The sequence below is a fragment of the Dasypus novemcinctus genome, chromosome 21 (genome assembly GCF_030445035.2).
Source record: "Dasypus novemcinctus isolate mDasNov1 chromosome 21, mDasNov1.1.hap2, whole genome shotgun sequence".
NCBI lineage: Eukaryota > Metazoa > Chordata > Mammalia > Cingulata > Dasypodidae > Dasypus > Dasypus novemcinctus.
In genome coordinates this window covers 33,477,338-33,504,897 of record NC_080693.1, presented here as the reverse complement: position 1 = coordinate 33,504,897, position 27,560 = coordinate 33,477,338, and the positions used below count along the sequence as shown (strand labels likewise).

Here is a 27,560-nt window from a genome sequence, read left to right as displayed (position 1 = left end):
CAAAATGTATACTTGAAGTGGAAAGAATAATCACAGAAGGCACAATACAAGAAAGGATGAAGAACAAAGAAAAGAAAAATTTAAATAATATAACTAACATTACAGGGAAATTATTAATCTTAGTGAACATAAAATACAAGACAACAATAATGTAAATTGAGATGAGTTTAAGAGTGTTAAATTGTTACAATGTCCTTGCATTATCTGGGAGTAGGATAATTGTATTGATTAATACTAGGTTTAATACGTTAAATATGCTTGTAATTTCAGGACTAACAAAAGAATAGAAACTGAGTGTATAACTTTCATCTACTAGAAAAGGAAAGAAAAAGAACAGAGGAAAACAACATTGAAAAGAAGGGAAAATAGAACAAATAGAAAGCACAAAATAAAATGGTAGGTTTAAATGCAAATATGAATAATTACATTAAATATAAAATTAAGAGAACTGCAAGGTGAAATAGACAAAGCCATAATCATACCGAAAAGTTTATCATACCACACCTTTCTAAGCAATTGACAGAATGAGCTGAATTTAAAGATCCAGTAAGGATACAAAAGATGTGAACAGCATAACTACCAAATGACCTAAAATATGTGTATAAAATGTATTATAAGGCATTCTTCTAAGCATATGCCAAGCATTTATAAAAATTGAGAATATACTTTCAGCATTTGGTGGCTGGAAGGGAATGAGTTGCTGGGACTATAACTACTATAGATAGAGAAAAAGAGGACGGTGGAGAAGAACTTTTATGCCAGAGATAGTGGATGATGTAGCACAGGAGGAGGAGGAGGATGGAGAGGTTGACCTTGGGAAGAGAACTCTATTCTGAGAAAGGGAGAAGAGGTTGGCTGAAGATAAACATTTTGGGAGAAGGGGAAGGAAGATGAAGGAGTTGCGTCTGAGGTTTACTCTCTTTTCAGTCAAGTAACAAATCTGCTGAGAAAGGAGATAAGCCGGTTGAGGGCGGCGATGAAGGTTTAGGGCGCAGAGAGTGGATGTGAGCCAGAAAAACACGTCCAGGGAGTGTCAGCGGTTAGAACTGAAAGTTTTAGCTTCGCTACTCAAAGCTGTAAAATATGAATTTACCGCTAGGTGGCTGTGTAGGTGGAGGTTCACGTATCCCATCGGCCCTGGGGCCCAGTGAGAGGAAAACGCGGAGGACTCTCTGCCTCCCAGCGCGTCTACTCTCCTGTCCCGACTGACGTTAGACAACAAAGATGGCGGCAGGAACCAGCAACTACTGGGAAGGTGAGGGCTTGGCCTCCGGGTGGGTGCTGCCGAGGGACAGAGAGACCGAGTGAGGACGGATCCGGCGGGAGGCCGCAGAGAGAGAACTAGGCCTCTGGAGCGGTTGGGTTGAGGGGCGGGGCTTGCCTGCTGGGAGCCGGGGCGTGGGGTGAGGAGACCGAACGGCCTGGGCCGGGGGGGCTGGCCTGAGAGGCAGCGGCCCCTGACCCGGCAGGTGAGCGGTACCTGGGGCAGAGATTGGGCAGAGCGGGGACGAAGAGGGGTGGGGAAGGGGACGAAGGGGAAGTGGGTGGAAAGGGCGCCGGAACTCGGACGAAAGGGCTTGGGTCCGACCTGTGAGAGGAATCGAGTGTTGAGCTTGAAGGTCCAGAGCCCGGAAGACTGGAGGAATCAGTGCCTTGGAATTGAGGTCACTGTTGGAAAACTGAGTAGAAAAAGAGGAAGGAGTTAGGAAGGGGAACTTCAACTTCTCAGTCCGGTCTATCGGAATTTCTATGCTCGGAATGTCTCCTACTGGGTCCTCTTGGCAGCTTCAGGCAGGGACTTCGAGGATTGGGTGTCGACTCGAGTTTAAAGGCAGAGAAAATAAAGCTTTACCTTACCCCTTGGGTCTAGGATCGGATTTGTTAAAAATAAAAAGTTGAAGGTACCAGTGTGAATTGTAATTATTACATTTATTGTATCCCCACACCGCCCCAACGTATTTTGTGATTTAACAAATGTTTAATTCCTGACAATATGGTCCGATAAAGTAGACTAATGTAAAACTCATTCCTGGACCCAAAATTAAAGAAATCTCACCTTTCTCTTTCAATTTTCTCTGCATTACAACAACATAGAAACTGCTATCTGAATCCCTTTCCCGTTTCGACCTTTTTCCCATTGCTGCCTCTGAAAACTGTGGGAACCACAAAAAGCAGTACTGTTAAATAACTGTCAGCCGCTTTGCCTAAGAAATTTAAGTCTAAGTTCACCCATACTTGCCTGACATATTTGCAAAGTATGATGCTTTCTATTAAAGAAAACAACTGCTAATGTTATGGAGAAACATGGTTATAATTAGTTTAACACTGCCCTTTTGAAATGTGTACTAGATAGAAAGTATTTTTAAATTATGTATAAGTGGCTACTGGTATCTTTAATACTGGTCATCAGGCTGTGGTTTTTTTTCAAAGCACCATGTTGTAATAATTACAGAAGCTCCTTATTGACAACTTACTCTATGCCAGGTGCTTAATCCCATGATTACAAATGCATAGAAAAACCCTGAAGGTACTGGTTTAAAAAACAAAAAACTGAGACACATAGATTAATTTAAGTATCAGAACCCCATAAGTAAGTGGCTGAGCTGAGGATTGACCTGGGATTTGCTCTCTGAGAAATTCACTCCACTTTGTTATTCTGCTTCCTATTTCTTGTTGCTGATGATAAATTTATTAAAATAATGTTTTGTATTCCATATTCCTGAAAGATGAGATCCTTACACCATTCCTTCCTGTATTTCAGCCCTTTTTATTTTAACCTACATTTCACCGTGAATGAGAGTAATCACATAGGTTTGGGTTTCCTGACTGACTTCTCTCACTCAACCACTTTGATGACAAACTAATATAACAGTTTCTCTGCTTGCTTCTTTGCTTCCTTTCTTTAAAACTCATGCTTCTATTATTATAATATTAATATTTGACCTTATTATTAGTATAATGTCTATTGTCTATTGTTAGTTTTAGTCTCCAGATTTCTTTTGGTAAGTGTATTGAAAAGCAATATTTTTATCTTTGTGGTAATTTGTATTTTCTTTATGTTCAATCAATAAATCATTCTACTATTAAGAAAAGAATCCCATTAGCTTAATAAAGCTTTGAAACAAAAAAAGAGCAAAATCCCTGTCAAAAACTGATGACTTTTTTCTACATAAAGTTAGCTAGTAAACTGATACAATGTTAGTCAAACCATAAATCACATTCATTTCCTTTGTGATTTGTACTCTCTTTTTGTTTTCTTCTGAGTTGCAGGTATGTTAAAACAGCATCTTGTTGTCCAGCTGTCTTTGGAATAAAGCTGAAATTTTACCTCTCCCACTGCTACTCCCCTCCCTGCCCTATCATGTAGATCAGAAATTTAAATAAGTGACTAATTTGTTTTCCTTGGTGAGTCCTTGGTTTTCTCCTTTTATCCCTTCTCTTTAAGGAGGGAAGTAGAGCAATTTATGATAATTTTCATAGTTTGTTTTCTGTAGAATGGTTTTGTGGTTTATTTGTCTGTTGATGGGCATTGTGTATCTAATTAATTGCTTTTATAATTTTGTTAAAGATCTCAGGAAACAGGCTCGACAGCTGGAAAATGAACTTGACCTGAAACTAGTTTCCTTCAGTAAACTATGTACAAGTTACAGTCACAGCAGTGCCCGAGATGGAAGACGCGACAGGTATAGGTACTACCGTATTCTGTCTCTTATGCCTTAAACTATGTTTTTTCAAAACGTTAAAAAATAAACTAAAATATTTAACCTCTGTAACTTGATCTTTTGGTGAGGGGGAGGGGGAGGGGAGGGGGAGGGGGAGGGAAATCTTTAAAAAAAAAAAAGAGTGAGTTTGTATCAGAAATAAGTTTCTTGTTCAGCCAGTGTAAGGAAGTATGGGCAGATTTGTTCACATTATGTTTAGTATATTTTCTAATTGCTAAATGGATCTGATCTATGTTTAGTATATTTTCTAATTGCTAAATGGATCTGATCTGAGGAACTACCCAAATGCAAAGAATGCATACTGCTATTCTGGTATTTCAGAACGAATCTAAGGTAATGTATATCCTCACCATTAATTATCCATTTAAAATGATTAAAATCATTTTAATTTTGGTTCTTTTTCTGAGAAATCAGTATAGTGCTATTTTGAACATATGCAAAATATATTCTTATCTTTGAATCTTATGTTCATTTTAGACCAATCACTAAATTAGAAAAAATATTAGGAAATATTTAGGACACTCAGAAATATATGAAGAATAATATACCCCTATGTACCTATACCCCATTTAAAGAAATAATCATTACTGATTCAATTAAAACCCCTGGATACCACTTCCTGGTGGCATTCCCCTTCTTCCCTCTCTGTAAGAACCATATAATTTGCAATTTAAAGATTTATTTTTTATTTATTTCTCTCCCCTTCCCCCCACCCCCAGTTGTCTGTTCTCTGTGTCCATTCGCTGTGTGTTCTTCTGTGACCGCTTCTATCCTTATCAGCGGCACCAGGAATCTGTTTCTTTTCGTTGTGTCATCTTGCTGTGTCAGCTCTCTGTGTGTGCAGTGCCATTCTTGGCAGGCTGCACTTCCTTTCGCACTGGGCAGCTCTCCTTATGGGGCACACTCCTTGCGCGTGGGGCTCCCCTACGCGGGGGACAACCCTGTGTGACAGGGCACTCCTTGCGCGTATCAGCCAGCTTCACGTGGGTCAAGGAGGCCTGGGGTTTGAACCGCATACCTCACATATGGTAGGCGGACGCCCTATCCATTGGGCCAACTCCGCTTCCCTGTATAGCTCTTTTGCAACTTGCTTTTTTGCTCAATGTATTTTTGAAATTCAGCTATGAATACATCTACCTCTGGTGTATTCATTTGCCACATATAGTGTTACATTGTATGACTATCACAATTTATTTATTCTGTGGATTGACATTGTTTCTAATGTTTTCCTAATAAATAATATATATATTATTAATAGCTGACACAGAGTGTTCATCATATGCCAGGTATGGTTTTAAGAGGTTAACATAAATGCTGCTTTTGGAACATTTTACACAGAATATTTTTTATACCTAGGACTAGGATTGTTGGTAGCAGAGTTGTTAGGTTTTATCTACTCTTTGTTTTAGGTACACTTTCCAGGCTTGGTGGTAGGGGAGTTATTTTTTCAGCTAATAATAATGAAAACTGGGCTTGAAATTGAACTTAGGTCTTTCTATCTTCAGAGCCCACACCCTAAATCCCTCTATATTATGCACATTCCCACTAGAGGCCCATTTTGGCACTATAACCAACATGTTACTCCTTTTCAGTCAGAGCACATTGGTTGTTAAGATAGCAGGGCCAACATATTGGCTCCTAGGGCTTCAAAGTAAGTTAATTGGTGTGTTATGTAGATCTGATTACAGTTCTTTGTGTTGGACTTGTCATTACAGCAAGTATAGAGAATGAAGAATATATTTTTCTTTCAGTATACTTATTTTATAATTAGAAATAACTTTTTCTTGCATTTAAGTCTCCCATTTGGCTATGCCAAGGAGTATACAATTTAAAAACTTATTTGTTAAGAGATAATATTGTATGATGTTTTTTCTATGTTTTCTTTACTTTAAGAACTTAATACTTGCCTCCTTTAAAAGAAAAACTATCTTGAAAACATTCCCTAAGACATTCTACAACAAATTAAACTTACTTTTTAGAATTAGTTTGTTTATTAATCTTTTAAAATAAAAGACCTAAGGCCATGAGGATCCAGATCCAATGTATATTCTAAAGTGTTTTGTTTGTTGCCCAGGTTGGAAGCATGTCATAATGAACACGCTGAGTAAAGGCCAGATTTTTCCTTCCAGGAATCATTTTTTTACTTTCTGTGAAAGTAAAAACTTCAAGGGCTATGAATCATCACATACCTATAAAATGAACTACTTTTAAGTGAATCCTAGTACTGTTGGAAAGTGAGTTTTTGCCATTTCCCTGACACCATATACTGTCCTGTGGTTGTCTGGTGAACATAAAACTAGCCAATAGTAGAGATTGCTACCTCATTTATTAATTCACTTATTCATTCAACAAGTATTTAATGAGTATTTACCATGTGCCAGGCAGTAGTCTAGGTGCTGGGTACATAGCTGTGAATAAGAGAGAAGCAGTTTCCCTCTTTGAGGAGCTTACATTCTGTTGCCCTATTGTTTGTTCTTTTTCGTGTATCTGCCTGGCATTTTTGACTGGGCAGACTGTGGGAGGTAACCAAAGTACCTTGAGTTACCTTCGACATGTAATAAAAAACAAAATATTTGATACATATTAGGATAAAAAAACTGAAATGTTTCAAGAAGAAGAATTCAGACCAAGTTAAAGATCTAAAAATTAAAATCCTCATCTTTTTTTGGCTAATTCACTGCTTATTATTGTTATAGAATTGTATGTGGGGAAAGGAAATAGTAGTAGCTAAGGTACTTTTTGATCCTGAACTGATGATTTAACGTGTTCTCATCTGTCACACCCAAGTACTATCAGAGGGCAGGACAAAGTCTTCAGTAAGATTGTAGACCGTAGTCATTGCCTGGTCATTTAGCTGTGTCCAACATAACACAGATCTGCGTTTGAGCGGCTCATGTGATAATAAATACCATTTGGGGACCTAACAAAGCTTAGTGGTTTTTCAGAAGAGGCAAAGAATCTTTCAGGATATATAGCTTTAGAATCTGAATCTGTCAAACATAAGTTTCACTTGTAAAACTATTATTTGCAAACTAATACTAAACTATTCAGATCTTAAAAGACAGGGCTGGGAAGCGGACTTGGCCCAGTGGTTAGGGCGTCAGTCTACCACATGGGAGGTCTGCGGTTCAAACCCCGGGCCTCCTTGACCCGTGTGGAGCTGACCCATGCGCAGTGCTGATGCGCGCAAGGAGGGCTGTGCCATGCAAGGGTGTCCCCCGCGTAGGGTAGCCCCACGCATAAGGAGTGCACCCGTAAGGAGAGCCGCCCAGCGCGAAAGAAAGTGCAACCTGCCCAGGAATGGCGCCGCACACACGGAGAGCTAACACAACAAGATGACGCAACAAAAAGAAATACAGATTCCCGTGCTACTGACAACAACAGAAGCGGACAAAAAAGAACACACAGCAAATAGACACAGAGAATAGACAACTGGGGCAAGGGGGGGAAAGGGAGATAGATAGATAGATAGATAGATAGATAGATAGATAGATAGATAGATAGATAGATAGATAGATAGATAGATTAAAAAAACAAAGACAGGGCAACACATTTTTGCAAAAAAAAAACAGACAATTGTATAGTATATGTGTATATTTAGAGTATTTGTGTATAGATATAAAAACTTTCCTGCTGAGTATAGCTAATTCTATTAGTCTGAAGCCAGTTCCTGATTATTCAGTATCTAATTATCTAATCTTTGGATCATTTAAGCATCCGTTTTAGTTATTCTTGGTAAAAGTCAAGGAAAGAAGAAAGAACTTAATTTTAAGAGTAAGGAGCCATAGTTGCTTTGGGGTAAAACTTTTTAAAAAATCATTTTTCACATACTCCATAACATAACACATCCTGTGGCTCTTCCTATGTGCCATACTTCATAGTTTTATAGTTTTATTTCACATAATTTTTTTTTTAATTCAACATTTAATTGGGCACTGCCATAGCTTAAATTACTTTCTATCATTTGGGAAACAGTAAACAATTATTTGGAATTTCTTTAAGTTATTGAGATCAGGTGTGTTACAGCTTGGGAAAACTTATATTCAATTGTATTTCATACTGAATTTAATATTATAGGACATGTGTTATCTTCATAGAAAAAGTTCTATAAAAATTATAACTTAAGAAAGAGACTCAGGCATTTTACTTAATCTTTTCAAGAATAATTACCTTATTATTTTAAGTATGCTTTAAAGGAATAAACTTAAGTAACGGATTCCCTTTAATTGAACTTCTCTTTAGTTCTGATACAACACCTCTTTTAAATGGATCAAGCCAAGACAGAATGTTTGAAACAATGGCAATTGAGATTGAACAGCTTTTGGCAAGGGTAAGTGCTTTTTGTTAAATGGCTATTTTGCTAATAACTGTGTACTTGTTAGGTATGGTGCTAGATTATGTTAATGCAGACATGTGTATTGAACACATCCATTTATTAAGGTGACTGCCCCCCCAAACCATGTGAATTTTGATAAATTGAATTTGCATGTTATTTTAGTCTTTATGGATTACTTGGAGGAAATGCTAAACCCTTGCCTGCTGTTTTCTTGTGTTTTTTTGCTTCTGGGAGAAAGAGCATGCAGGCAAATGATATGCTTTCAGCCATTTATAGTGCTTTCTTAAAAAAATTTTTTTTCATTTTCTTTGTTTGATATTGTTTTAGCTTACAGGAGTAAATGATAAAATGGCAGAATATACCAACAGTGCAGGTGTCCCCTCCTTGAATGCAGCACTGATGCATACACTGCAACGACATAGAGACATATTGCAGGTAATATATTGGTCTTGAGATTTTTACATTATCACAAGAATTTTAAATATCCCTGAATAGGATCTGTGTATATGTGTTTAAGAGAACGAAAGGAAAAATTCTTTCATAAAGATAAATACCTGGCTATAGGTGTTTGTCTTGTTTTGTTTTACTTTTTCTCCCCCCTTGATTTTTTTTTTTTTTTTTAAGATTAATTTATTTAATTCCCTCCCCTCCCCTGGTTGTCTGTTCTCTGTGTCTGTTTGCTGCATCTTGTTTCTTTGTCCGCTTCTGTTGTCGTCAGCGGCACGGGAAGTGTGGGCAGCACCATTCCTGGGCAGGCTGCACTTTCTTTCGCGCTGGGCAGCTCTCCTTACGGGTGCACTCCTTGCGCGTGGGGCTCCCCTACGCGGGGGGACACCGCTGCATGGCACGGCACTCCTTGCGCGCATCAGCACTGTGCATGGGCCAGCTCCACACGGGTCAAGGAGGCCCGGGGTTTGAACCACGGACCTCCCATGTGGTAGACGGACACCCTAACCACTGGGCCAAGTCCGTTTCCCCCCCCCTTGGTATTATAAAATTTAGAATATGTGTCATAGCTCTTGCTTTTGCCTGGTGGAAGTGAATAATATTCATCACTAGGTAAATATATTCCTAATCTGGAATACCTACCTAGTTAGCTGTAAGAGTGAAATAGCCAGCAGGTGGGCATAGGCAATAATGTGGAGTGTACTTTGTTCAGGCTTTAAAGATAAGATGGAAGGGGTGTCATTTACTGTATTTAGTATACTGTTTGAAGAAATACTGAGTGTACCAAAAAAACTAAAACTCTTAAAATGTATATTGGTCGTGGTGGTGGGAGCTGTTAAAATGTAGTAGTACAAATAGGAGGCCAGATATTTTTAATATTGAAAATTTTCAGTATCCATTTCTAATTTTAAAACCTCTTGTAGAACTGGAATATATCTTATTAACCTAATGCAAAAATGTCTATATCAGATTAAAAGCTAGCATCATGCTTAATGGTAAAAAACTGAAAGCATTTTCAAGAGAAGGATGCCTATGATCACTGTGGATATCTAACATTATTTGGAAGTTCTTGATGGTGCCATTAGACAATTAAAAAAAGAAATATGAATATTGGAAAGGAAGAGGCAAAATTTATATTATTTGCCAGTGATCAGATTATATGTTTAAACACCCAAGAAAATTAACTGAAAAACTTGTAGAAACAATTAAATTCAGTAAGATGGTGGGTTACAAAATTATTAAATAAAAGCAAGTAGTTTTCCTGCATATAAACAATTACCTACATACAAACAAAACAACAAAAAAGAAAATATAATGGGAGAAACTAACATCTTAAGGTATAAATTCATTAAGAAATATATAGGACTAAATGTGTAAAACTCTACTGAAGGAAATAAAAGAAGATTTAAGTAAAGGAAAGAATTTTCTTCTCTGTGATGGGAAGATTTCTCCCTAAATCAATCTGTAGTTCAAATGCCATCCTAAAGGAAATACAAAGAGTTGTTGTTTGTTCGTTTGTTTTATTTTTTAAAGTTGGCAAAATGACCTCAGAGTTCATTTGGACTCATAGACATACAAAAATAACAAAAAAAAAACCTCTGAAAATGATTAGGAAGGGTACTTAACTCTACCAGATATTAAAAGCTGCTGAGAAGCTAGAATGATCAAAACAATTTGATTCTAGACAAAATGTAGACCAATAGAACACAGCAGAATTCAGATGTAGACCCAAATATGAATGGAAATTGTAGTTGATGATAGGGGTGGCAGTTAAATCAGTGGGGAATTGAGGGATCATAAAATAAGTAGTGTTGGAACAATTGGCTTTTTGTTTGAAGAAAATAAAAAACCTCTACCTCAAAAATCCTCACATCAAAATAAATTCCAAATGGATCAAAGATTATATGTAGAAAAAGAAACCATAGTTCAAAAGAAAGCATGGGTGAATTTATAACTTTTGCGTGGGAAAGATCTTCTAAGCAAGACCCAATACTGGGAACTATTAACAACTGACTAATTTGCTTAATATACAGAGAAATGATAAAAGAAATTTTAAAAGGCAACCTAATATACAAATAGGCAAGGAATATGAACATGTTGTTTATAGAAAAATGTAAGTGAATGGCCAAAAACTACAAAAAGATGGCCAGCCACAATCCCAATTGAAAGTATACAAATCAAAATAAGATGATTTTTCACCTGTCAAATGAACAAAAATGGAAACATTTATAACCCTTTATTAGCAAGAATATAGAAAAATGGCCACTCATATACTATTGGGAGAAACAAATTGGGGCAGTCTTTCTAGATTCTTTTTGCTGATATGGAAAGATTGCCTGATATTTTATAAACTACAAAAAGCAAGGTATACAGCAGAATGTGTATTATTCTTTCTTTGGCATAAATGAAGGAAATTATAGACAAGCTTGCATATGCAAAGCATATTTCCTGAAAGAAAACACAAGAAAGGGATGATATTTATGAGCTATGGAACAGGATGCTTTTTACCTTTATTCCTTTTGGTGCTCTTTGAATATTCTTACTATGTTCATGTGTTGTTCTCTTTTTAAGCAAAAGCTTGTTGACTGCAGGTACATTCTGGGAATGGGATTGTGGTTTTTGTCGTCTTTATATACTTTTCTGAATTGAAAAAAAGTAATGAATATTCCTTAATATCTTAAAAAATATATAGTAGTACAAAAATAAATGATATGTTTAAAGACAATTCTGTTCTTTACAATTTTCTTGGTTCTGTTTTTCTTTGATTAGTTTAGGAATTAAATTTCTGTGGGAACTCCAAAAGGGTCAGATTTGAAAATAAGCCCCATTGGGTACACTAGTGAGTAGAAGGAGCCTCTCAAGTTTTATCCCAGGCTATTTATGATTATTTTACTTTAGAATTGTTTTTTTCTTTATTCTCTTACCTCCTAAGACAAGGTATTAGAAGATATGAAGGATAGTGGGATTGTTACCCTGTCACTGAATTTCATTTGAAAGAAGTCGATCCCTCTTCAGAAATAATTATAGTTATTTTTGTCTTTTGGCAGTTTGATTTCTTAAATAGAAGTTTTCTTGACAAAAATGTACAATATGATGAGAGTAAATAATTGGTTCAGTAAGATGGAAATATGTTATTAGCTTATGGTGAGACTAGATGTTGATTTATTTCAGGATTATACACATGAATTCCATAAAACCAAAGCAAACTTTACGGCAATACGGGAAAGGGAGAATCTCATGGGATCAGTACGAAAGGATATTGAGTAAGTTATCTTTTATATTATTTTATAGAATATTATTCAGATTTAGATTTAGAGTATGTTGATTTTTAATGGCACATTGAGTAGCAGAAACATGATTTAGATTTCAGTTCCTAATTCCCATTTCACTGTTCTGTATACATTACTGCTATAATATAGTCCAAATCAACTTGCTGTTCTTCTTACTGTTTGCCCTAGTTTTATCATCAACTTCTTCCAACCTTGACTTTCCTGTGTTAATTCAAAGTCCAGCTCAGATGCTGTCTTCAATTCTTCATCTCTGATCTCTACTACCCACCTTAAGAATTATAGCTCTGGGGAGCAGGTGTAGCACAGTGGTTGAGCGCCTTCTTTGCATGTACATGGACCAGGGTTCAATCCCTGGTACCTCCTCAAAAAATAGAATTGTAACATTATGTACAACTGAAGCTCCCCATATTTTCTTTCCTGATTACCACCTATCCTTCCTGCCTCAACCATTATGTAATCAGGTATCTTTTTTTTAGGTGCTAGGGATTAAACCCAGGACCTCATATATAGGAAGCTGGTGCTCAACTATTGAGCTACATTGGCTTTTCCGAGCTGATTTTTCCATTTGTTTCTTGTTTGTTTTTAGAAGGTACTGGAGATTGAACCTGGGACCTTGTATGTGGGAAGTGGGCACTCAACCACTTGAGCTACATCTGCTCCCTTTTTTCAATTTTATTTTTTTATTAATCTGTTATCTTTTAATAGAATAATTCCATTTTACCAAGATAAACTTTTAACCAGGATAATACCAACTTTATCCTTCAGTAATTTGAACAAATTTTTTTTACAATTTATTTGCCCCAGCAAGCTCTCTAGGTAATTTAATATTACACAACAAGCTACTCTTTGAATTTATCAATGTAGCCTTTAATTCCCTGAAATTTAGAAGTTTTCCAGATAGAATACAAATTCTTACCCGTAATTGAGCTATTTAAGAACTCCTAATTTTGTAATACTGATCTCAATCTGTAATTTTTTTTTTTTTAAGATTTATTTATTTATTTAATTCCCCCTCCTCTCCCAGTTGTCTGTTCTCTGTGTCTGTTTGCTGCGTCTTGTTTCTTTATCCGCTTCTGTTGTCGTCAGCAGCACGGGAAGTGTGGGCGGCGCCATTCCTGGGCAGGCTGCACTTTCTTTCACGCTGGGCGGCTCTCCTTACAGGGCGCCCTCCTTGCGCATGGGGCTCCCCTACGTGGGGGACACCCCTGCGGGGCGCAGCACTCTTTGCCCGCATCAGCACTGCGCATGGGCCAGCTCCACACGGGTCAAGGAGGCCCGGGGTTTGAACCGCGGACCTCCCATGTGGTAGACGGACGCCCTAACCACTGGGCCAAGTCCGTTTCCCTCAATCTGTAATTTTAAAGAATTTTTCTTTTCTACCATCCCTTCACCTCACTTTAGTGACATATTCTACCATCTCATATACATTTTTGAAAAACTTTCCCAACTGAATATGACTGATGAACTTAAGTCCCATAAGCATCTAATGGAAACTGAAGATATGCCACATTTTGGCAATCTAATTGTGGCTATCATTGGCTTATTTGTGATAAGTTTATGATACTTATGTCTCATAAACAGTGATGTGCATTATCAAATCATAAACTGATATATATGTTATGTACTCTGAGAAGCATTTCCCAGAGATATTTCATTTTGTTGTAAACAGTAAGATAGTTTTGTAACAAATAAGTTAACACTGATTGCATTAAAAATATTTGTATAAAATACTAACCCAAGATCAAGCAGCCATCAAAATTGTGTTTCTACCTTCAGAAATTATTTTGGAAAATTAATTTTTATGGTTTGTCTTTAATGTTTTATCTATTTTTTAAATGTTTAATCATATATACTTTTTATAATATACAGTGGTAAAACAAAAAACAAAACCCAGAATATTTGTGCCATAATTAGGAATTTTTGTAATACTTTTAGTTCTCTGGAAGTGGAAGCCCTCTCATACATGTAAAATTTTATTTAATTTCTGTACAGTCAGTTATCATATACATTTTCAGGAATGCATTGAGAATCATTGTAGGAGATATTCCTTAATGTATAGGCACTTAGCCCTCCCACACTTTGTGGGATTTACTGAATATAGCCCACTATAATCATTGACTTCTGAGAGATATGATAATTTTTTTAAAAAAAAGACATGTTTATCAATTCATTAAACTACTGAGTACTGACTATGAGTAAGATATTATGTCAGTCACAATATGAAAGTAGAAATAAAATGACCGCTTTGATGAAAATACTGTAATGATGATTGAGGTGATGAATGCACAACTATGTGATTATACCAAATACCATTGTTTGTACACTTTGGGTAAATTGTATGCTTTATTAATATGTATCAATAAAGTTGATTTGTTAAAATACAAAAATAAAAATAATAAAAAAGACTAATTTGGCCCTCTAGTTGTTTATAATGTAGATACGAAAGGGGAGTTAGGCACATATTCAAATTAGTATAATAGTATAATTAGTAATGCAGAATATGATTAATGTGATGAGGTATATCTTAAATTTTTATAGTTTCTTCTAATTGTCACAGTACTTTTCCCTATATTATCTTTTTTGGCTTCATAATAATTTTTTGGTATGAATAGAAATTAGTCCCGTTTTACAAAACTAAATATGAGAGGTTTGTTTAAAGTTATCAGACTAATAAATGAAGTGTGGATTTAAATCCAAGTCTTCAGTCTTCCAAATCCGTTGTGTTCTTCATTATATCACACTGCTTTTCTTGGTGTTTTCTCTCCCTCTGTGCTTTGCACAGTAGCACTACCTTTCAGCCAGTAGTTCAGTTTTAGCAACATGACCTGCTTTTGTCTTACAGGAGTAAATGCACAGTTGCTTTAATTTTAAATTTTGTTCTTCATACTTTATTATTAAATGGAAAACAGAAAAAGGAAAATGTTGATAGTAGTGATTAAAAAAAAACATTTTTTCACAATTTTTAATGTACTTCCAAGTGCATTAAAGGTGGAAATCATTAGATATACCAAAATTGGCAAATCTTTAGCTTCATGTCAGTGCTCCTTAGGCTTGACTTGATGGACAACATGTACTATTGTGAAGGAAAATATTCTGCTTCAGTAGTTTCCCCACTCCATGTGCTGTATACTATGCAGTTCAAAGTTTTACTTCCCCATGGAGAAAATAATGATGTAGGAATCAATAAACAAAGAAAAAGATTTTTTTTTGTTTAAAAATGTTAGGTTATTTTGGTAAGAAACGTAAGAGACTCTTAGGCCTAACCTGGAGAGGCATTCATATTTACCATTTAGAATAGACATAATTTTTAGAGGGAAAGAAAAAGCATTTAAATATTTTAATTGTTCATTCAAACTATGAAGAGGCTTGATTTGTCCACTTTGAATATCACTAGGTTCAGCCACTTAATCTCTTTTTGTAGTATCTGCAAAAAATGTCTTAAATTTTCTCTATTTTGTCCTAGATCGTATAAAAGTGGTTCTGGAGTAAACAATAGAAGAACTGAACTGTTTTTGAAAGAACACGACCACCTTCGAAAGTAGGTATTTTTTAATGCATGTGTAATATGTAGTTTGCCATATTTATGAATTCATTTACTTATTTTACAAGCATTTATATGACATTGATTAGAGTATGTATTTTAGCAGTTTGATACATTTAATTCTTCTAATTCCATAGAAATGGAATTGCAAGTGTTCTGACCATAATTAGGTCTTCAAGATGGTATGCTATTGAGTATCCAAAATCTGTATTCACATCTTTTGTTACCTTTAAAATGTTTTTATTGCCTTAATTTATTATTTTCCTTTGGCAAGTCTATTGCTGTAGTACTGTTTTTCACTATTATAGGTTATAAGTAGTCATAAAAGTAATAATACTAATAATATCCTATGTTTGAATAGCCTGTTACTGTTTATATATGTCAAGAAACTTAATAAATGTCAATAAGCCATACATAAATCTGAAGGAAATCTCTTATTTTTCCAGAATTCAGAACAAAATGCTTAAAAATTTGGATGAACTATACATACATTTTAAAACAACTTACCATACTCTATGCCTGCTTCATCTATTTTTCTCTAGAATGTACTGATTTCTTTAATATTTTCTCTATATTTTGTTGTGGAGCTTAAGGACCAGAGGATTCCTTATCATTATAAACTCTGCCTCTGAATGCTTGATTAGTAAGTGTCCTTGCTAATCAGTGCTTAGGGAATTACGTTGATATTTGCCATTGAATGTCATAAATTAATTGTTTCCATATGAACTTTATATAGCTATTCATTTTTCTTTGAAGATCATCACTTTAATAAAAGTTGTTGAAATCAGAACACAAAAAGACCCCAAGATCTTTTTTTTTCCCCTCTATTTTTTTAAAATGTTACATTAAAATTAAGCAGTCCCCATATACCCCCCACCTCCCTTACCCCACTCCTCCCACATCAGCAACCTCTTTCATCACTGTGGGACATTCATTGCATTTGGTGAATACATTGGGAGCACTACTGTACCATATGGATAATGGTTTACATTGTAGTTTACACTCTCTCCCAGTCCACCCAGTGGGCCATGGCAGGACATACAGTGTCCAGCATCTGTCCCTGCAGTACTATCCAGGACAACTCAAAGTCCTGAAAATGCCCCCACATCATATCTCTTCTTTCTCTCCCTACCCTCAGCAGCTACTGTGGCTACTTTCTCCACATCAATGCTACAATTCCTTCCATTACTAATCACAATAGTTCCATGGTGCAATATCAGTAAGTCCGCTCTTGTCCATACTCTCTTCCTCCATCCTGTGGACCTTGGGATGGTTATGTCCACGCCACCTCTATATCAGGAGGGGGCTTAGATTCCACATGGTTGATGATGCAGTTCTCTTGCTTGTAGTTGCAGGCACTCAACAGGGATCCAAGATCTTTTTATTCTTCCATTGGAAATATTTTGTAGTGTTCGTTCTTAATCTGTTGAATATTATTGATTGGCACAAGGGGGCAGTCTCTTAGAGAGTATGTTTAATTTAGTTCATAGCTGTGGTAGATCTTTTTGTATTTGATAAAGTCTGCCATGAAAAGAATTTGCATTGCATCCAAAACTAATACATTCTTAAGTTGCAGAGTAATTTAAGGGATACCCTGCCTCAAAAAATATTAAACAGTTAGAAATGTAACAGTTTTATTACTTTTAGAAGATTTAATGATGAAGAGTTTGTCAGAGTATGTTTATTAATATGCTTTATTCTTTAGAACATATTTTTATAAACTTTTACATGAAATTTTGAAAAAAAGTTTTGCATTTATTTTAAATATTTAGAGTAAACTCTTTAGGAGTTTAAGTTTCACTTTATAGGAAAAAAGGAAACAATTCAAGTCTAGCCTAAATAATTTGTTTAGAGTTATAAACATGTTAGGGAATTAGAAATCAAAAGATATCTGTCTATTCTTATTTTATCAAGGCACAAAGTTTGTCTATACCTTTCAGCATTCTTGTGAAAAAGTTTGTATGTACTAATTCAATGCAGAGAGAAACTGAGGCGAGATGAAATTGAATGGAACATGGGAGCTTCTGATGAATTAGAGGAACTTTTTGAGGCTAAGAACTAGGACTTAGTCTTTGGTCTCAAAATTAGACCACATGTGGGAGGAAGGGCGCCCGGCTTGCCACAGTAGCAAACAGTGCGGCAAGAGGTGATACCGCCTCTGCCCACTGGGCCTAGATAAGGTGACCACGCCTGACTAGGCCTTTGCTGCTAGCGGCTGGCCGGCGCTGCCCTCCCCCTTTCTATCTCCCGCCTAGCCCAACATCCGGCCAGCTCTCACTCCCCCTTTCCCCTCCCCTATTCCAAACCTCTCAGCCAGCCCTCTGCCTAGCAACCGCTTACAATCACCTATCAAGAAGCAGTACCTGCCCGCACCTATCAAATCCCTCCACGCAGTCCCTAACCCTATAAAGCTGTGTCCCCTTCCGCAATAAACCAGACTTGTGCCATCAGCCTGTCTCCGCGACTCCTTCCTGGGTCGTGCGCCCTCCACGCCTTCGGAGCCCCTGAGGGAAGCCTCAGCGGCCGTACGAGGCTTTCTTCCCCACGCCAGGGACCCCTCTCGTCCCACAACGGGACCCCACTCATCCCATAACAGGGACCCCGCTCGTCCCAAACAGGGACCCCGTTTCGTCCCTCAACCACAGAGCTTCCAAGTACATCTATGAAAAATCAGTCTTTGTGGGTAAATTACGAATTCTTGTTAGGTAATAAAATGATTTAGAATAATGAGCTAATAATGAGCTAATATGGTTACAAAATAAATTGAAAAACTTCTCTGTTTTTTCAGTGTTGTCTCTGTTCATTTACAAGGTGCTTCAAGGAAGAATTGGCAAGATTATTTTGTTAGAGTAACTTTTTAAAATACAAAAGCTATTAAGTGCTTTTTATTGTCCTCATTTTAAAAGCTATGGATAATTCAGAAATGAAAATTTAAATCATTCAGTACAAGTTTTGTAGCCATTTTTCATTGGTCTAGATTGGGAGCCTTTTCCCATGTTATTTGATAGTTTTCTAAAACATAACTTTTAATAGTGTATATATTCCATAATATAGAAGAACCATAATTCAACTATTTCCCCAATGTTAACCTTTTGGATTATTTCTAGTTTTTACTATTACACGTAATAGTGAAGTCTTTGCATATATTCATAATTACCTCCTTATGAGAAATTACTAGAATTGAAATTCTCAGGATTAAAAAATATATTCCTTTTTTTGTTGGGTTTGTTTGTTTGTGGTACTGGGGCTGGAGCTTGAACCTGGGGTCTTGTATGTAGGAAGCCACTGAGCCACATCAGCTCCCCTTAGTTGGTTTTTGCACTTGTTTGCTTTGTTGTTGTTTTGTTTTTAGGAGGCACCAGGAACTGAACCCAGGGCCTCTCATGTGGGACACAGGTGCTCAACTGCTTGAGCCACATCCACTTGCAATTTTTAAAACTTTTGATACAATAATGCCATATTTCCCTTTTGTGTGTGTGTGTGTTTATATAATTTTTTCTTTAAAAATTTTATTTTATTTAATTGCCTTTTCTTAAAAGATACATAGAACAGAAAAAATGTTACATTAAAAAATATAAGAGGTTCCCATATACCCCACACCCCACCCTACCCCACTCCTCATACATCAACAACCTCTTTCATCATTGTGGCACATTCATTGCATTTGGTGAATACATTTTGGAGCACTGCTGCACCACATGGATTATAGTTTACATTGTAGTTTATACTCTCCCCCAGTATATTCAATGGGTTATGGCAGTATATGTAATGCCCAGCATCTGTCCCTGCAATATCGTTTAGGACAACTCTTAAGTCCCGAAAATGCCCCTTATCACATCTCTTCTTCCCTCTTCGTACCCTCAGCAATTACCGTGGCCACTTTCTCCACATCAATGCTACAGTTTCTTCCATTGCTAGTCACAGCAGTTCTATAGTAGAATATTAGTAAGTCCACTCTAATCCATATTTTATCCTTCCATCCTGTGGACCCTGGGATGGTGATGACCACTCCACCTCTAAATTGAGAGGGGGCTTAGATCCCAACATGGTTGATGGATGTGATTCTCCTACCTGCAGTTGTCAGCCCTCTCAGTTCCCCCGAATTTCCCTTTAAAGAAGTTCTAGTTTATAGTCCCTTTAGCAGTATATGTAAGCATTACCCAGTGCCCTCAGGAACACTGGTATTATGTTCTTTAAAAATTATTGTCAAGAAGAGTTATAAAAATTCTCAGGCAGTAGTTTTATTTATTTTTTACATTAGTACATTTTCAATACAGAAAAATTAGACTAAACAGCCAAACAAAAGAAGCATAAAGAAGCAATAGTTATGTTACCTGAAAGTAAGATCAACACATAGAGATTATGTATTTCATCAAGCCCATTTTTAAGTAGTAAACCAGATTTGCTCCTTGGGTACTTTTTGTTTTGATCTTTCATGAATAAAAGTTTTTAATACCTGCAACTTAGGTAAATAGGTCTCATTTTAATACTTTGATTTTACACAGCAGGGTCAGACTTTTTATGGCTAGAAGGATGTTTAAAGTTTTTATTTGATACTTCGTAAAATAACTTGTTTCAAAAGTACATATTTTTACCTTGAAAAAGAATAAAGCAATTTTATGAATGAATGCCAGGCTTAAAAAAAAAAACAAAAAACAAAAACTAGATTTGTAATGACTTGTTTTTACCAGCTTCCCTTAACTCTTTTTGTCTAAAAATAAATTTTGTTAGCTTGTAAATTTATCTTATGAAAGACAGTAATTTTTTTTTCCTGTGTGATGGATAAGCTTTCTTTTTTGACTTATCTTAGTATTCAGCATTGCCTGATACCTTTTGCTTACTTGAATCTGTTTAGTTCTCTTTCATTCTCCTTAAGATCTTTACCAGTCTTTTTATTCCCCTTCTTGACTCTCTGTCCTTCCTCTCACTCAGAATAGAGGTCCTTACCTCCTACTTCATTGAGATTTTTAACTCTTTACGAATTTTCCTATGGGGTACCCTTCTTTACTCCCTTACTATAGTTTTTAGAGGATGGAGTGTTTCTTCTGGGAAAAACAGTACATCTTTCTGGCTCTTGTCTCTATCCCCATCAGTTGTATCAAGGATTTTACTCTTCAGTCATCATGTATGCTGGTTCTGTCTAACTGTAATATACTTGCTATCTCTAGTTCAGTACTTGTTTCTTCCTTAGCCTGTTAATTTATTCCTTCACAATGCTACTGAGCATGTTGTCTTTAGTGACATCAGTGATCTCAATGCCAAATCTAATAGACATTTTTCATTCTTCATTTTGTTTGACTGCTCTACTTCCTTGAAACCCTAGGTTACTGTCACACTGTAATTTACTGGTTCTTCACTTACCTTTTTTTTTTTTTTACTTTTCTTTCTGTTTCCTTCCTGAGTGTCTCTAGAAGCAGTCTCCGTAAACACAGTGTACCAGGCAGAAATTAGAGTTAGTCCCCGAGATGAAACTTATTTGCCATCATTTTAGCCCAGTTATTTGTCCTTGGCACATCATAATAGTTCCTTCTTTCCAAGGGTACTAGCTGAGACCTAGTAAAGAGAAATCAAAATTTTTCATTCACAAATTTACAGGGAAAGCAATTGATGTTTATTGCCAAGAACAATAAAATTAATGACAGAGTTCAAGAAAGGCAGGAATTCTGAAATTATATAGAGCCAGTAAGGAGTTAAGCTGAGGAAATTTGCCCATACTTGAAGGCTAGGATTGTTAACTCTTGATTTGTGGGCATGTGACAATTACTACTGGGATTGCAGACTAGGTATCTTAAACACATCAGCTTAAAAATCCTTGACATATCAAAAAGTGTTTTAAAGTAGTTAGGATATTTAAAATACCATTTGGATTTGTTGGTTAATAAAATGTTGTTTTATTTTATCTCATCTGATAAGAACATATAAATAGAAACTCCTTGGTTCTTATGGTTATTTAAAACATCAGTTTTTCTTTGCTTAATTTGCTGCTTTTATTTTTCCTACCTTAAGTGGATTTATTTCTTGAATTGGTAATGTAGTATAATAGAGTATAAGCTTTGAAGCCAGACAGACCCGGATTCAGATCCTTGTTTGGACTATGTATTTTGAGGGAAGGACCTTAAACCTTCTGACACTCTATTCTCATTTAAGTAGGGAAAATAATCCTTACTTTGCAAAATGTTGCAAAGATTAAAGATGATGTGTGTAAAGTGTTTACCTGGTACAGTGTCTGACAGGTAGTAGACCAATTCTCAAATTACATTAAGCCATTCTTGCCCATAGTGGCATTAGAATAGAAAAGTAGGCCAGTTGCCAGAGAATCATGTACCTCTAGCTGAGTCACAGAGACTGTAGCCCAATGGCCCCTTCCATGCTGAAATAGCATGTAGGAATAGGTGAGTGTCAGCCAACCCTGTATTCAGTATATTTACTGTACATTGTACATTGTACTGTACATTGGTATTATGAATGGTTTGTTTATTCAAAACCTCCATTAAAAAAAAAAAAGCAGTGGTTCTCAAATTTCTAATTGCATTCCAACTATTTCTTTACATTTACCAGAATGCACATGTAATTTTTTTGTATCAGTTTTAACATGCTTTTGATGAGCACGTGCAACATGGAAAGCATTGTACTTGGTATTGGATATAGAGAAGAGACTAAAGCATAGTGGCACTCTGCCCTGAATTAAATAAGTTCAGCTGGGTGGGAAGACAGAGATGTTAAGAGATAATTGTAGTGCAAAGTAATAAATGCTTTAACATACCGAGAGGCTTGTGCAAACCACAATAAAATCACATAAAAGGGAGTGATTAACTCTGCTAAAACTTCTGAAAAGACTTTATAGGAATCAAACATTTGATTTGGGTCTTGAAGGACAAGGTGAAGTTCACCAATTAAAGATAAGAAAAAATTGGGGGAAAAAGTAAAACTAAAATGTTATGAGCATGCCTTTCACTTAAAAAAAAATCTGCATCACTAATAAATTATCAATATGGAGATAATAGAAATTTCATTCATTTATTGCCTACTTCCAAATCCTCCCAGATTAAGGCCTTACTCATGGCCCTGAAAGCAAGATATTTCCCCCATATCCAACCATTTGAACTTGGGCAGGGGATGCTATCTCTGTGTGAAAGACAGTCTTTCCTCTTTGCATTTTGGAATTGAGAAGTTAGTTAACCATGGAGGGGTGAAACTGAAAGGTCATGTGGAGTTATTCTGAAGTAACCTTTCTTCCCCATAATATGTATTTACTGAGATACAATTATAATTAAAATGTACCCATTTTAAATTTACAGTTCAGTAAGTTTTTATAAATGTATATACTCATGTAACCCCAGTCACGATATAGAACATTTTTACTACCCCAAAAAGTTTTTTATGCCCTTTGTGATCAATCCCTGTCCTCCAGCACCAGGCAACTGCTTAACTTTTTTCTGTCACTATAGGTTAGTTTTACCTCTTCAAGAATTTCATATATATGATTACTTATAGTATATACTTCTTTCACTTAGCATAATGTTTCTCAGATTCAGCCATGTTATTTTTGTATTAGTAATTTGTTCTTTTTTATAGTTTAATAATTTCCATTCTGTGATATGCCACAATTTTTTTTTACCCAGTCACATATTGATGGGCATTTGGTTATTTTCACTTTTGGGCTATGACAAATAAAGCAGCTGCAAATATTGTTTTTTTCTCTTCAGTTTTTATTTCTCTTGAGTAAATAAATACCTAGAAATTGTAATGTTGACTTGTATGGTAAATGTGTGTCCTGTTATAAGAAACGGTCAGATTCTTATCCAAAGTGGTTATTTTTGCATTCCCCTCAATACTGTATGAGAAAGATCAATTGCTTTAAAACCTTGCCAACACTTACATTGTCAGTCTTTCTATTTTAGCCATTCTTGTCCATGTGTAATGTTATCTCATTGATTTTAATTTGCATTTCCCTGATGATTAATGATGTTGAGCATCTTTTCAAATGCCTATTAACCATTTGTATACCTTCTTTCATGAAGTATCTTTTCAATTAATTGTTTTATTGGGCTTTTTGTCTTCTTACAATTGACTTCTAAGAGGTCTTTCTATACTCTGGATACATTTCCTTTGTTTGATAGAGGTTTTGCAGGTATTTTCTCTGAGCCCTCAGCTTACCTTTTCATTTTTATAATGGTGCCTTTCAAAGAGCAGAGGTTTTTTATTTTGCTGTAGTCCAATTTATAATTTTTAAATTTTATGGTTCATGTGTTTTCAGCCTATCAGAAAAATTTGCTTATGCTAAGGTCACAAATATTTTCTTCTGTATTCTTCTAGCAGTTTTATGGTTTTAGCCTTTACATTAAGTTAATTTTTGTGTACTGAATAAGTTAAGGATCAAGGTTCTTTTTTTTTTTTAAGATTTATTTTTTTATTTATTTCTCTCCCGTTCCCTCCCCACCCCCAGTTGTCTGCTCTCTGTGTCCATTCACTGTATGTTTTTCTGTGACCGCTTCTATCCTTATCAGCGGCACCGGGAATCTTTCTTTCTTTTTGTTGCCTCATCTTGTTATGTCAGCTCTCCGCGTGTGCATGCGCCATTCTTGGGTAGGCTGCACTTTCTTTCGCACTGGGCAGCTCTCCTTATGGGGCACACTCCTTGCGTGTAGGGCTCCCCTACACGGGGGACACCCCTGCATGGCAGGGTACTCCTTGCGCGCATCAGCACAGTGCATGGGCCAGCTCCACACGGTCAAGGAGGCCCGGGGTTTGAACCGCGGACCTCCCATGTGGTAGGCGGACTCCCTATCCATTGGGCCAAGTCCACTTCCCACATTACATTTAGTTGTCATGCCTCCTTAGTCTCCTCCAATCTGTGATGAAATTGTCTAATTTAATCTATCATAAGAAAACATCAGACAAACCCAAGTTGAGGGATATTCTACAAACATAACTGACCAGTATTCTGAAATGTTATGCATGACCTGATGCACTTTTGAAAAAAATGCCACACAAGTGATATTCTGCTCTTCTTGCAACATTATATTAGATTGTATGTCATGTGTTATTATTGCTGCTATTAAATCTAGATTACTTCATTAAGGTGATCTCTGCCACAATTCTCCACTGTAAAGTTACTGTATTTCCAATTGTAATGAAGAAATATAAAGGAAAATACTTTGAGATTTGTAAATACCCTATTTCTTCTCAAACGTTTTCCACTAATTTTAGCATCCGCTAGTGAGTCTTGCCTCCCACAGTAATTAGTGTGGTATTTGGCTATGGTGATTTTCTATTTTCTTCAATACTTTAAATACATTAATTGGAGTTTTTATTCAGGAAGAGCTGTCCCTTCTCCATTTATTTATTTTATTGAATTGTTTGTTTATATCAGTATAAACTCACAAATACTATATACTATAGGTAATAATCAGCATGTCTTGTTATTTTTGCATTTATGTTTACAAGTAATATCTATAGTTTTCTTTTCTTGTGATGTCTTTGACTAGTTTTGATCATAAAGGTATACACCAGCCCCACTAGATGAGTTGGGAAGTATCCCTTCTCTGTTTCGTGAAAGAATTTGTATAGGCTTATTTCTTCCTTAAATGTTTGATAGAATTTACCAGTGAATCCATGTCAGCTTGAAGTTTTCTTTGTAGCAAGGTATTTTAATTAGAAATTTTATTTCTTCTTCAGATATAGGACTATGTATGGTTCTACTTAGACTCATTCCTGGACCAGGGCATAGGTAACTGATTTGCCCAGCCTGAACCACAAATCCATCCTTATTTCTGGGAAACTGGGAAAATCTTTTTATCAGAAGAAGAGACTGTGGCATATACAGGATTCCAGGGAAGTTATTAGCTGCCTAGCCACTTCAATTTGGGTTTACTACAATCTCTTCTAAGCCACAGGCATAGAAATAGTACAGTTAAGCAAAGTCCTTTTCTCTAATGTTATTTTTTGAAGTAGACTTTTACTTTAATATTCCACTCCATCCTCCCTCCCTCTCCTTGCCAGTGAATCAAGAACTTTTTATGGACCTACATGATCTACCTACTAACTAAATCCCCAGCTTCATCTTATTCTTTCTATCTCTTCATCCATAGCACTGTGTCCCCTTGCTTGTTAAGCACTAGTCATTTTGGCCTCCTTCAGTTTCTTTCTCAAAAGTACCAAGACTTTTCCCTTCTCAGCCTCTTTATGCTTTGTTTTATCTGCTTAGAATACTCTTCTCTTAGCGTTTCATAAAGCTCACTCATTGATATCTTTCAGCTCAATTTTTAGCTCCACAAAGAGGACTTTTTTAACTGTCTTGTCTGAAATAAGCCTTCCCCTGTTATTCTCTATGAAAGTACCTTTCTTTATTTTCCTCATAACATTTATGACAATCAGTAATAATTCAGTAATAGTTTGTTCCTTTTGTTCAGTTTTTAAAATTATCTGACACTTCTTGAATGTAAACTTCATGAGGATAGGAAACTTGTTAGTCTAGTGTTTGGCTGTGTTGGGTCCCCAGTTTTTGTGTTGTTTTTTTTTTTATATTTTTTTAATTTTAATTTTAATTTTTTAAAGATACTTAGATAAATGTTACATAAAAAATATAGGGGATTCCCATATGCCCCTCTCCCTAACCCTGCCACATTTTCCTACATTAACAACATCTTTCATTAATGTGGTACATTTGTTACAATTGATAAACACATTTTGGAGCATTGCCAGTAAGTGTAGATTATTGTTTACATTGTAGTTTACACTCTTTCCCACCCATTTTTGTAAGTTATTGCAAAATGTATTATGACCTGTATTTGTCATTGCACTGTCATCCAGGACAGTTCCCAAGTCCCAAAAATGCCCCAAAGTTATACCTATTTTTCCATCTCCCTCCCCTCAGAACCTCCAGTGGTGACTGCCTCCACATCAATGATAAAAGTTCTTCCATTGCTAGAATCACAATAAGTCTATAGTAGAATACCAGTGAGTCTACTCTAGTCCATCATTCATTCCCCAATCCTGAAGATTCTAGGATGGCGATGCCCACTTTTCCTCTAATTGAGAGGGAGCTTAGAGTCTATGGGCAGATGGGTGGGACTGTATTGCTTGTGGTTGCAGACTCTCTCTGTTCCTTGAGATGATTGTTATCCATCATCATCTCCTTGTTAGTTGTCCTGGGTGAGTCCAATGAACTGGACAGTAGCTGTTACAATTCTTGAGATTCAGGGCCCAATTGATATATGGAAAGTCCAAAGATTTAAGTCTCTCTTGGACTAACACCTATCAACTCTATTACTAACTATATATTAAAATAGAAGGGGCAAAAGAGCCATGTGTAGGGAAATCACAACTGAATCCAACTCTGTCACACTGGGGAGCATAAATTCCAAAGTAGGGCACACTGGCAGGGTGCCAAACTCCTGAGCTGTCTGCCCTGCCTAAAGTGTCTGGATGTCCCTAGCCCTCAGGATCCCCTCTATTTTACTTTGGCAGTCAATGAGATCCTGCTGAGATGTGCATAAGCATAACCTCTGGAATGACCTCCCAACTCATTTTGAAGTCTCTTAGCCATGTAAACTCATTTGTCTTTACCCTTTCCCCCTTTTGGTCCAGGTCTTTTTCCAGTTTGCATTGCTAGTTGGTGCTTGGTAGTAGTCCCTTGGTGCCAGGGAGGCTCATCCCTGGGAGTCATGTCCCACACTGGAGGGGAAGGTAATGTATTTATATGCTGGGTTTGGCTTAGAAAGAGACCACATTTGAGCAACAAGGAGGCTCCCAGGAAGTAACTCTTAGGCACACTATAATACTAGGCTAAGTTTCAATTTCAAAAGTAAAGGTTCTTAAGTATAGTCATCACTATTAAGGGCCCATCAGTGGTCCATCCTCCTTCACTAATCACTGCCCCTGTACTCAGGGAATTCTTCCTGTCCCATTAGAGATTGTGGCAGAGCTCCTCAGGATCGGAGTTCAGTATTCTTTTGGTTATTATGTGACTCTCCACCCACTTTGACAATGCTCCATGAACACTTGAACACATTCATATGCCTTATAGGTATGCCCCAGGTGAACCTCCTCCCATGCGTTCCTCATCTCTGATACCCACACCAGTGATACTCCCCTGCCACAGTTGTAACCCTTATGTGATCCAGAACGTCTTCAAAATTGAAGCCAACAAAATATCAGATACAAATAATAGGAAAATGGTATAATAATGATAGTTTTTAAAATAACAAGTAAAATACAAAAAT

The 27,560-nt window shown here is 36.4% G+C and overlaps 1 protein-coding gene across 3 annotated transcripts in view; it reads left to right on the top strand.

Annotated features, from left to right (window-relative positions):
* Positions 1 to 1,132: 1,132 nt before the first annotated feature.
* Positions 1,133 to 27,560, top strand: part of GOSR1 (golgi SNAP receptor complex member 1) — a 58,072-nt gene continuing 31,644 nt past the window's right edge. The window contains exons 1-7 of one of the 3 annotated variants that reach the window (XM_071210451.1): positions 1,133 to 1,255; positions 3,569 to 3,689; positions 7,965 to 8,052; positions 8,386 to 8,493; positions 11,677 to 11,768; positions 15,259 to 15,333; positions 15,783 to 18,550. In XM_071210451.1, the coding sequence (XP_071066552.1) occupies positions 1,225 to 1,255; positions 3,569 to 3,689; positions 7,965 to 8,052; positions 8,386 to 8,493; positions 11,677 to 11,768; positions 15,259 to 15,333; positions 15,783 to 15,888 (621 nt within the window). In that variant the 5' untranslated portion in view covers positions 1,133 to 1,224 and the 3' untranslated portion in view covers positions 15,889 to 18,550. Of the gene's footprint in view, positions 1,256 to 3,568; positions 3,690 to 7,964; positions 8,053 to 8,385; positions 8,494 to 11,676; positions 11,769 to 15,258; positions 15,334 to 15,782; positions 18,551 to 27,560 lie in introns of those variants that run through there. The other 2 variants (XM_004483806.5, XM_004483805.5) reach the window with 2 other exon arrangements.